Here is a 12,138-nt window from a genome sequence, read left to right on the forward strand (position 1 = left end):
TACCTGGAGCCGCCCCTGCTTATGTTCTTATTATAATGCGAGTGGCAGGAAGCTCGACCCTTTGTTTTGATGTAATTGTTTATTTTGTGATACGTACTGAAATGGAGAGTGGAGATTCTTTTTCCAGCCGATGTTGCCCAGACACTTCCACATTCAGAAAAACTATCTGAACTGTGTACCAGGCACCACATGCCACAGCGTTGGAAATCTCTATGTTTGGGTGAAATATAGGTGGGTGTAGGAAAGGACCTGTGACTATTTATCCATTCACCAGCCTCAGATGATCACTGAGAAGCCCAAGGTGCACAGTTGTGTAGCATAGTGCACTCTGATATCATTCACTGTGATATGACTGTATTGATCATTCACCTCTTTTTTTGGTGATATGCTGGGAAGGGGAAGTCCCTGGCACTGGGATGTGACTGTGTGAGACACCCAGGATTAATCAGAAAGAGCAATGTACACATAGTGTCAAGCCTGGTAAGTGGACATACACCTATGATCACTAGAGAGAGGAAGTCAACTTGGCCCACAGAGAGCTGTAACCATCCAATGCTGCATCTAAATGCTTTGCAGTGTATCAAGGTGCAATAAAGATCAATGCTCCATCATAAACCACTGCAACTTGGAAGCTTTATAGAACATCATGACTGCTTCAGAGTCAAAATGCATCTGGTCAGTACTCATTAGGGAGGGGAGCCATTAACTGCTGATAACATGTTTAACTAACTGGACAATTCTCCTGATAATGGGCAATATGTTCAAACATGGGCACCTGAAGAGGATAATCAAATTGCAAATATGAGGTGTCAGTTTGAACCTCATCTTCAGAACTTGACCCATCTAGTGAACTCTACCCTAGAGTATTTTCAGGGCCTGGGGAAAAAAATCCTTTCCCTCCAGCACGCAGGCAGCAGTAGAACTCCTCCATGGCTGCTACTATAGCCTTGGGGTTGAGGTTGGAGTGACCATTGGCAGCTGTGCCCACAGTATGTTGGGGAGGGGAGAGAAAGGCCAGTGGATCTGGACGCAGTGCATTACCTGGTCCTTCCTTTACTCCTTCTCCTCATCCCTACATCTGTTTTACGAAGTTATAGACTGGCAGTCTCTTCAGAGCTGCATTCTGGTGCACAGAGAGTGTAAATCCCTTACACAGGCTCCTTATATTTTGCCTCCTATATGCAGAAGAATTGCATTGGTTTTCCTGCCAACAGGGCATTCCACAGCTGCTTAAATGGGGCAACATTTATTGTGCTAAGTGTAAAATGGCCATTTATACCATTAAGTGCTTATATGAGTGTCCAAATGTGGAATGTAGATGTCCCATTGAAGTCCCCACATTTGAAGGTTGGGAATAAGTGTCAATTTTTGCCAGTTATTATACTGCAGGATGCTAGATTTTTGATTTCTTTCAAGTTTATATGATGAAATTTTCAGGTAAGTGACAACAACTCTTGACCCTTGGATTGTTATTGCAATAAATGTAATACATAAAATTCAAAAATAAAAACATCAACCCTAAAGAGTCTATAGGGTAAGGTTCCTCAAGTGGAAGCTTGTTAGTTGTTTTCTGGACAGTGGTTTTCCCATATGGCTCTCCTCCCTTCATGAACAAAAACACAGGAAAGAAAATACACTGTATGCAGGGAGAAGTGCTAATTATTGGCTCAGTCTTGTTTCCATTTAAGTCATTTAGTGCAGGGTATGTCTGCACTAAGTGACTTAAATTATTATTGGCTTACTTAAATTATTAATGGCTTCCGCCATTATTGCTTAAATAAGCTAATACGGAAAAATTCCAAAATCTTTGTCCCTGATTAAGTGATATATTTCTTATATTGTCTGTTCTGATTAGAATGGCATCATCAGTGATTCTGGGACTACCAATGAAGCTTTTGAATCTGATGAAGATCTTGATGATCCTGAAGATCTTAAAATTCCAACCAAAGAAGTAGAGATCCAAGTGGACTGGAATTCAGAACTCCCAGTCAAAGTGAATGTCCCCAGAGTGCCTATCCACAGTTTAATTTTTGACTTTGGAGGTGTATCATTCTTGGATGTTGTAGCCGTGAGGACAATGAGAATGGTAAGTCTTTTTTTTTTTCCTGTGCAGTATTAGTCATTAGGGACAGGTTGGCTGAAATTAATTTTGAGTTTCCCAGTGTATGTTGGTTTGTGACACATCTTTCATATTTCTGTAACAACAGGTAGATTTTGGTCTATTTATAAATTAGAAACTAAAAAACTATAATAAAAACATTATTAAGGTCGTAAAGACAAGCACTTAAGCATTAGAAAATGCCAGAATTAGGATGTCCGTGCAACCTTAATTTGGGCTCCTTGTGCCTATGCATTGCTACTATCTTTAATTTACATGATCGCATCTTTTTCCCATGAGACCCCTGCTTCAGTCAGTGCACAGGATGGCCAGTGCTCACTTAAAGAGAAGCTATTCAATATTTTGTTTTATTCTCATTGTTCAATGTGTGGCCCCATGCCTTATTTCCTGCACACTATTCAGACCTTGCCATGAAGACAAAACTATTAACTTCCTCATGGACTTTTCTTTAGCACTCAGCACTATAGTATCTGATTACGCTAATATTAATCAATGTACGTTCACAACACCCCTGAGAGGTGAGGGGTATTATCCCCATTTTACAGATGGGGAGCTGAGACACAGAGAGATTAAAATGAAAAGTATCCACTAATTGTGGGTGCCCAATATGTGACACATAGGACCTGATTTTTCAGAGAATTTAGCATTATATAGCATTTGGTATGTTCAAAGCATTGACTTCAACTGCAGTTCCTGAGTGGTCAGCACTTCTGCAATTCAAATCCCAGGTTATTAAATTGGACATCCAGAAAATGAGGAACAAACAGTTGGTCTGCAAAAAATTCTTTTCTGTTCCTGTAATCCTCTGCCTTATTCACTATGCATCTTCCAACTTCTGCAACAAATGAGGCAGGGGTCCCACAGACCATCAACCTTTTTCTTTCTGAGGCTCCCCTCAATATGCTATAAAAACTCCATGTGTGCCACAACTGTTTTTTTCTGCGTATAAAAGCCAGGGCCGGCATTAGGGGGTAGCAAACAGGGCAATTGCCTGGGGCCCACACCAAATGGGGCCCCCACAAAGCTACATTGCTCAGGCTTCAACTTCAACCCCAGATGACAGGGCTCAGGGCTCCAGACACATGCAGTGGGGCTTCTATTTTCCGCTCTGGGCCCCAGTGAGTCTAGTGCTGGCCCAGCTTGGCAGACTCCCTGAAGCCTGCTCACGGCCCCCCAGGGGGCCCCAGACCTCTGATTGAGAACCAGTGCCACAGACAACCTTCTGTACTGCACAACCCCAATTCATTCCCAGAGCATATCCATAGTGTCATGCAACCATAATCATAGATGGCACTGTCAGCTTTGCCTTTAATAATCAAAGTCTGGCCACTGACAGAAACAGCATACTGGAGTAGATGGACTTTGGGTCTGGCAATTCCTATATTCCTATGAATAAAAGAACACATGATTCGGGATTGTGGTGCAAATACTCAAAGGAAAATGAAAAATGTAACTAATCTTTGTGAATACAAATACTGTTTCTTAAATGTGTGTGACTAAGAAAATGTTTATTCCAAACCACCCCCTTTTTTTTCCAGATAGTTAAAGAGTTCGAGAGAATTGATGTGACTGTATACATCGCATCACATCAAGGTAATCATATATGTATTATCACTAATGCACAGCATGAAGGATAGAATAAAAGTAATAAAGGATCTGTGGATTGGATCTCTGGAAGTACTTTTTTAGTAAATATAGTTAAAAGTGAACTGAACTGCTCTTTTAAACAAATAAATAGTTAAACTGTGTCTGGCTGTGTCTGCAGGCGTACAAAGGTGTCTTGGGGAGAAATGAATTTAACTTAGAGAGAACCCACTATGATAGAATTATAGGTCTATACATTTTATTGTTGATAATTGTTAATCTCTATTTTGACACTTATTTCTTCAATTATTTTCAAATGTATCAGTCTTTTATAACTTTGTTTTTTGTTCAGACAACATTATAACAAAGCTGGAACAATGTGGCTTCTTTGATGATAACATCAGAAAAGACATGTTCTTCCTGACTGTCCATGATGCTGTGCTTTACATACAGCATGAAATGATGCACAGGGACATCCAGGATCCTATTTTTGAAAAGGTGAGGCCCATATAGCATTTGTTTTTCTGTATCATACTCTAGCTATAAATAGTTTTCACAGTTTGTGGTAAAGGGAAAAAGCTTTAGGAACTAGATGAAGAGTTGTTTAAAAAAAGCAAAAGATGTTCATACAAGGTGCTTATAAACTGGACAGCTTGTGTTGTATATCTGATGGCCTGCAGATCTTTTCTAACTGTTGGAGGATTATTAATTACTATGTATCATTTATATTGCAGTAGTGCAGGTTGAGATCCCATTGTGATAGGCACAGCCAGAGATACCAGTGCCTACTGATGGGTGTGTGTGTGCAGAGTGAGGGCAACTGGCTTCAGCAGCATTACTGAGCATGCTCAGTCCAACCAAGCAACAAATCTGGGGGAGGAGGGGTATATGACCCCACATGCCCATGCCCCACCCCCCACATCACCTCTGCAACAGCACAAACATGTAGTGAACCAGTGCTCCCTGTAATTCCTGAGAAACTTTAGAACACTGAAGAGATTGATTCAAATCCTCCATACATTACAAGGAGGCCCTAAAGTTCTAACTCTGCCTCCATCCAGTGCCTGTGCTAACCCATTGGGGGCCCTAAGCAGGAATATTTTTGGGCCCCCTTACAACACACTAATAATTAATAGCCCCCCCCCCCCCCCTAGCTACTCAGGGCCCTAAACAATTGCTTAGTCTGCTTATGCCTAGCACTGGTTTTGCCTACACCCATCTTAAATATGCAGCCTTGATTAAGGCCATACTCTCCACCAGGGGCCTTCAAATTTTGTGACTGTCCTCACAAATACAGCAGTATGGGACCCTGAATTTTTGGTCATTTTTGCTTGTCATATCAGACTTTGGAGGAGTTACTCTGCAGTATTTATGTATTTAAAAAGGTTGCATACCATTTTAACTAACCTATGGCTGCATATACACAGACACTGAGTCATCACCAGGATTACAAGCATGGCCTTCAGCATCAAAAGCACAAGTCTGTACCCCAACAGCTAAAAGAATAATTTTGTTAATTACGAGTAAGCAGCAGGTTTTTATGAGGGGAGGCAGTAACACCAAGGCTTTTCATGGTAACATAACTTTATTGGTATGGTTGCAACATTCATTTTGTTCACAATACTTGTTAACTTTTCTCTTAAGATTTCACTGATGCAGGAATCTAAGGAACCAATAGATTTCTCAGAAACAGACAAGCTTGATGATGAACTTGATGTTCAGGAGGAGGTATGGATCTATCCTTTTAATTAAATAAAGCATGTGTCCATGATGTATGCATATTTATCTTAACTATAGCAGTATGAGTGGTGCTGATACATGGGGCCAGCCAAGAAAAAATAAAATAAATAAATAAAAAACAAAACACCATAGCCTTGTGGGCTCTACAGACTTTGGCTGACTGGCTGATCCAGGGAAAATAGTGACAACAAAAAGAGTGGGTTGTGGGATGCCCAAAGTTTGCCTTCCCTATTCACCTAGCAGTCAATGCTAGTGAGGGAAGTCACAATGAAGCTTTTTTGAAGTTGTAGCAGGTGCCATATGTATTCATGCTTCTCCAGCTCCAGCACCCACAAGATTTTATGCCTGCTTCTACCCTACAGAGGCTTAATGCTTTTATCTGAAACTGCTCTCCCCATCCACCAAGCACCAGCCAGTTCTAAAAGCCATAATTTACCCCTAATATTTTTAAGTTACCTCAAGTATCAAAGGGGTAGCTGTGGTAGATCTGTAAAAGCAGCAAAAGATTTGCTGGATCTGTAAAAGCAGCAAAGAATCCTGTGGCACCTTATAGACTAACAGACGTATAGGAGCATGAGCTTTCGTGGGTGAATACCCACTTCTTCGGATGCATGTAGTGGATGTAGTGGAAATTTCCAGTGGCCCCTGGAAATTTCCACTACATGCATCCGAAGAAGTGGGTATTCACCCATAAAAGCTCATGCTCCTATATGTCTGTTAGTCTATAAGGTGCCACAAGACTCTTTGCTAAGTTACCTCAGGGACTGAAAAAGAAACAGCCTGACTCCAGATTGACTGTTTTGTGAGGGTTCAACCTGCTACTTGACAACCAATATTTACTGGGTGTAGGTCATCTACCTGATTGACTACTGAGATGAAGCTGCCAACCAGAGAAATGGCTTCAAGTTACAGCCTCTTTTCAAATTATTTCCTGGTAGACTCAGTCAGCCAGCACTGAACCCCTTGGTTGTACAGTAATATATGTGCAAAAGTTGTTCTTTTTTTAAATATGGTGTGTATACAGAACTAATCACCCATTTCCCTCTCACCATCCCCCATCTTTTAAAACTTATTTCATTAGGCCATGCGCAGACTTGCTTCATGAAGGAAAACTATTACGAATATCTTGGACTCCATGGCAATATTCAGGCACCAATACTATATAAGCGTTTTCTGCACTGGGACTTGTCTTTGCACTTGAAGAAAACACTAATTTCTTTGTCTGAACTCCGTAGATCTCTATAAATCTCCAAATTTTGTCTATTGACATGTAATCCTTGAAACAATCAAGTCTGATCAGAAAAATGTGTTCATAGAATCAGTGTTGGCAAGATATGGGAGGCAGATCATCAGAACTATTACAGAAATTGCAGCTAGTTTTAGGGTTTGTCAGTCTGTGTCTATAACCCACTGGTATATCAATGCATATAGGAAAAAATAGCTTCTTTATGGTAACTCGGCCCCAGGGGTTGAGGAGATTGTAAGCTCTTCTTGGGGGCAGGAACTGTCTCTTATGTATTTGTATTGTGCCTAGCACAATGGAGCTCCAACCCTGATGGGAGGCCTCAAGGTGCTACTGTAATACAAATAATAAATTCCTCACAAAAGAGAAGCAATAGGTAGTAGCAGCCCTAGGCCCTGACCTGCAAAAGGATCTGTAATCCCATGCAATTAGTTTCCCAAGACGTTAACACGGCTGCATTCAACAACACACGTCTTTAAAATGTATCTATTAGTCATTCAAAATAATTCCTGGGTTTGTTGCAGTATTACAGTCTCAATATAAAAAATCCCTTATATAACAGAAATGGAGTACAGGTAAAATGTATTCACTCAAAACTGTTTACTATATTGCTGTAAAATGTTAACCATATATATGGATAAGGCTCAATAAGAGGGACTATTACTTAAGAGTCTTGATTCTTTAGTGCTATTTTTAGTAACTCAGGCACTCCTGGTTAATAATCATTACTGAAATTAAACCTATATAGATTGAACAGTACCTTACGCTACAAATAGTCCCATTGAAGTTAATGGAATTTGTGGACTAGGCTGCTATAAAACTGGAGTAAAGATCTGACAATATCTAGTTTGGTTTTTGAAATGGGATTATACAGTATCATTGGTTTAATGAAGAATTATCTGCATAAACTGTTTCATTCTTTTAATACTCTACAAACTGTTTCTATTCTTTTGAAAGTACACATTTTTTTAGAAGTTATGCTACAATCCCCTAGTGCAATAATTTACACAAATTAAAGGATTACAAGAAAACCTTTTTAACTTCTGTTTTTAAGGCTTTATATTGGCAATGTAAGAAATGATTGTTCCCATGTAATGATTATATGTTTAGATGAAAAATTACACAAATTGTTCATTAAAAATTAAATTAAATTGTAAATAAATTAGTTTTAAAACTGAAATTCCTTGTGGCAACTACCAATATACAATGTTGAAAAAACATGCCATAAAAACCATACGTAGTCCTTACAATACATAGGTTTCTAGATTAGATCACATTTATGTTCTAAACTTCGTGATCATTTTGGTATCTTCACATATTAAAATTACAGTGAAATAAAATTTGTAATTAAAGTATCACACAAAATTTCGACCAACCACACACACATTGCACACAGAAAATTACCACCATCACAACTGGCATTAATTGGCAGTCTCAGCTGGGAAGCCAAGCACTAAGTAGCACAGATTATATCTCTAAGAACCTTGCCGAACCTCCATTAAAGTCAGTTGATAGACCCCCAGTGACTTCACCGAGAGTTGGATTGGGCCTTTACCCAGAGATAGTCCTTTTTCTGGCAGAGCTGAAACACTGGCATAACAGTGTGATGCTGTTGGATAAACAAGGGGTTTTCAGGACAGTCAAATAGGCTACTACTACTACTTTCAAAAGCACAAAGGGCTCAATCCTGCAAGGTGTTGAGCGTTCTCATCCAATCCAGGAAAACACAAGCACATACTTAAATTTAAGCATGAGTAGAGTCAATGGGACTATTCAAGTGCTTAGTGCTTCATTGGGTCTGTTAGAGTGCTCGGCACCTTGCAGGACTGATCTCCACATTCACAAACTTGCTCAGAGCTTGACTCTGCTATTCTTATGTATGTTGATCTGAAAATGGTGGCAGAATTGAGTTTCAAATAAACTGCCACTGATGTCAATGGAAGTGCTGTGTGTAGAACAATGAAGGATCAGGCCAATTTCCCTCAGAAACATTACTTCTCATCAACTGCTGTCCATTTTATATACCTTTATATAAAAGAAACTGTAAACACTTACAAACTACGGAATATTTTGATTTAACAATTTTCAAGTTAAAGCCATTTGGGCTTTTATTTTTCTGAGGAACATGTAATAAGGAATATCACGAAATAATAGAGTGGTACTGGTAGAACATACTTGTCTTGCTAGAGATCGGCCTTCACTCTGAAGTTTGAATCCTGATCCCAACTTTCCTCAAATGTAAGTCGCTTTGGATCCAGTATTTTGGTTTGGCTCTGTCTCGCATTTTTGCTGCCTGAGCATTTAAGAAGAGTAATAATAAAATACAAGGATATTTAAAAATACATTTTCCTTTTAAAATATGATTTTTTTTTTAACCAGGATGAATTAATACAGAATGGGGGTATAGGACAATTATTCACACTCATGGGCTGCATATACACTTATTATGTGAGTCATGTTTGTATTTGAGTTTACTGGTACAGTATATTTACAGTTATCCAGAGAAGAATGTTCTCATGGGTTTCCATTACATTCTTAATTTACTACACCCATCCAAGCTCTAAGAACAACAATAGACATCATGAAGAAAATTTCAAATACCTCTGTTCAATGGGGATGGGGTGGGATGCAAGGGAAGACATCTTTATTTTTATATGAAGGATACCAAAGTAATGTATTTTACAATATAACTAAAGCCCTGCAGAACTTTGCACTCATGCATAAACCCTCAGAAGCACCGCTGGATATACTTGTTTTTCAAGCATAATACAGGAATGGCATTTTTCTAAGCATTTTGTGACTATTAATACTGTTAGATCTCTGTATGTTTAAAGGTTTACCTTGAAAGAGAGAGAGATTTTATTAATCTTTTTACCGTCTAGAAAAGGTGCTGTGTTTTACAGGAACGTTGTCAGTGACCTAAGGAATAAACATTGTGCATACTGGAAACCCCCCCCCCCCCGCATTTTATCTCTTTAATGTTCTCAGAAATGTTATCACTTTCATACCAGCTTCCCTCATTGTAGGGTCTTCAATGGAGACTGAATTGGGCAATAGTGCCTGGAAAGAATCCCACTGAATTGAATTTAGTGGGAATTGTTACTATTTTGACCTTAGCTTCTCATGTAAGTGTATTGTAAATTCAACTAACAGTTTCTCCTACTGTTAGTTTGCCCCCTAGATAGATCAAAACACAGGCCGCTCGTGAGCAGATGACTGGAAACAGCATCAGCCATGAGCCCCTTAAAAGCTGCAGAACAGCTGCTGTGGATTCGTGGCTCTGCAGTTGTGGCCACTCACTTTAGCCCCAGCAGTAGACCCTATGGTGATTTCTCAATGATCTTGTGCAGGAAATGTCTCCACACACTGAAACTCCTCCAAGGCCTGGCTGCAGGCAAGATTCCTATAATGGGCAGTGAGTATCAAAGGTCAGGGGAGGCTGAGCCTCCCCAAACAGCATAGCCCCACCCACCCCCAGGCCTCCTCCTGCTTCCTGCCAGCCCCTGCGGCTCTTTCCCCGTGGCTGGGACTAGTAGAGGGCTGGCCTGCAGCTAGGGACTCCAGGCGTCTGAAGCCGGTGCTTGTACTGCCTGTCCACCCAGCACTGGGGGCTGTGCCACCCGCCTGGAACTGGGAGTGCTTGGGGAGCTGTGCGGGGAGGGGGCCCTCTGAGCTCTGGCGGGGAAAGGGGGGGCAGGGTCTCAGGCAGAAGGAGCGGGCCAGGGGCTAGCCTCCCTGAGCCCACAGTTCACCTGCCGCCCATGGTTCCCATGGCTCTTGAGAGAGAAATAAGTGCTCCCTTCTTTATCCTCCCCTGCACTTGCAAGAACTCATTGCTCCTGTTATGTCTGCAGAGGCCTTTTGAAAGCTCCACATCCTGCCTACTACCCATAAGGGCAAAGCCTGGACAAATGACTGTATCCTACTGACTTTCTATACAAAGTTAGACATTGCAAATATAAGTTAGGGTCAGAGAAAAGTTACAAGAAGGCCCAGAGCAGGGATCGGCAACCTTTGGCACGTGGCCCGCCAGGGAAATCTGCTGGCGGGTTGGGACGGTTTGTTTACCTGCAGCATCTGCAGGTTCGGCCGATCTGTGCTGCTTCCCGCAGATCCCATTGGCCTGGAACGTCAAACCACAGCCAGTGGGAGCTGCGATCGGCCGAACCTGCGGACGCTGCAGGTAAACAAACCCGCCCAGCCCGCCAGCGGATTTCCCTGACGGGCCGCGTGCCAAAGGTCCCTTTGGGCTAGGGATCAGCAAAAAGAAATGGAAGAAAAATAACAAAATGAGAAATTTGGAAAAAAAGCCAGGCCAATGCAATACAAGGAAAAATATTCGAACACAGGTATACTGATTGGGTGGGATAAAAGTGGGAAGTATAAATACTGAAAGACACCAAATTGTGAGGAACAGACATCAGTGCAACGTGGCATGACCAAAAAAAGCCATTAATTCTAGATAGGGCTGGCTAACAATTAAATAAAAATAATTGCCATTAATCACAAGATTAAAAATATAGTTGCAATTAAATCGCAGTTTTAATTGCACTGTTAAACAATAATAGAATACCAATGTAAATTATAAATATTTGTGCATGTTTTTCTATATTTTTATATATTGATTTCAATTATAATGCAGAATACAAAGTGTAGCATGTTCACTTTATATTATTTTTAATTACAAATATTTGCACCGTAAAAAAGAAACAAAAGGTAGTGCAATCTACAAGTCAACGCATGAATGGACATACAAATGCTTAGCATATCTGGCACATATATACCTTGGAACGCTGGCTACAACAGTGCCATGCGACCGCCTGTTCTCACCTTCAGGTGACGTAAATAAGTGGGCAGCATTATCTCCTGTATATGTAAACAAACTTGGATGAACAAGAAGTAGGACTGAGTGCACCTATAGGCTCTATATAGTTTTATTTTTGAGTACAGTTATGTGGAAAAAATAATTCTAGATTTGTAAGTTGCACTTTCACGATAAACTGACTACACTACAGTGCTTGCAGGAGGTAAACTGAAAAATACTATTTCTTTTGTTCATCTTTTTTACAGTGAAAATATTGGTAATCAAAAATATAAAGTGAGCACTGTACACTTTGTATTCTATGTTGTAATTGAAAAGATAGAAAACATACAAAATATTATCATACATTTTAATTGGTATTCTTTTATTGTTTAATAGTGCAATTATTTTTTACCGAGTTAATTTATTTTGTTTAAATTGCCTGAATTAACTGTGATTAATTGACAGCCCTAATTCTAGGCTGCAGATGTACTACATACTTAAGGTAGCTGGTGACATTCCCTTAGGTGACTCCTGCACCTAAGGAAATATCTTTGTGCGTACACCGGAAAGATACTGGCAAACCACAGGGAGATCAGAGACGAGCTACAGGACCCCTCAGGCCGGGGCCTGGTTCAGAAAGCAGATTTG

The 12,138-nt window shown here is 40.3% G+C and overlaps 1 protein-coding gene across 1 annotated transcript in view; it reads left to right on the forward strand.

The window, feature by feature from the left end:
- The window catches only part of SLC26A4 (solute carrier family 26 member 4), a 32,714-nt gene extending 23,684 nt beyond the window's left edge, over positions 1–9,030 (forward strand). Inside the window, exons 16-20 of the mRNA XM_054018746.1 lie at positions 1,856–2,086; positions 3,658–3,712; positions 4,056–4,201; positions 5,348–5,431; positions 6,525–9,030. Coding sequence (XP_053874721.1) covers positions 1,856–2,086; positions 3,658–3,712; positions 4,056–4,201; positions 5,348–5,431; positions 6,525–6,548 — 540 coding nt within the window. The 3' untranslated portion in view covers positions 6,549–9,030. The remainder of the gene's footprint in view (positions 1–1,855; positions 2,087–3,657; positions 3,713–4,055; positions 4,202–5,347; positions 5,432–6,524) is intronic.
- The last annotated feature ends 3,108 nt before the right edge of the window (positions 9,031–12,138 follow it).

The sequence above is a fragment of the Malaclemys terrapin genome, chromosome 1 (genome assembly GCF_027887155.1).
Source record: "Malaclemys terrapin pileata isolate rMalTer1 chromosome 1, rMalTer1.hap1, whole genome shotgun sequence".
Taxonomy (NCBI): Eukaryota; Metazoa; Chordata; order Testudines; family Emydidae; genus Malaclemys; species Malaclemys terrapin.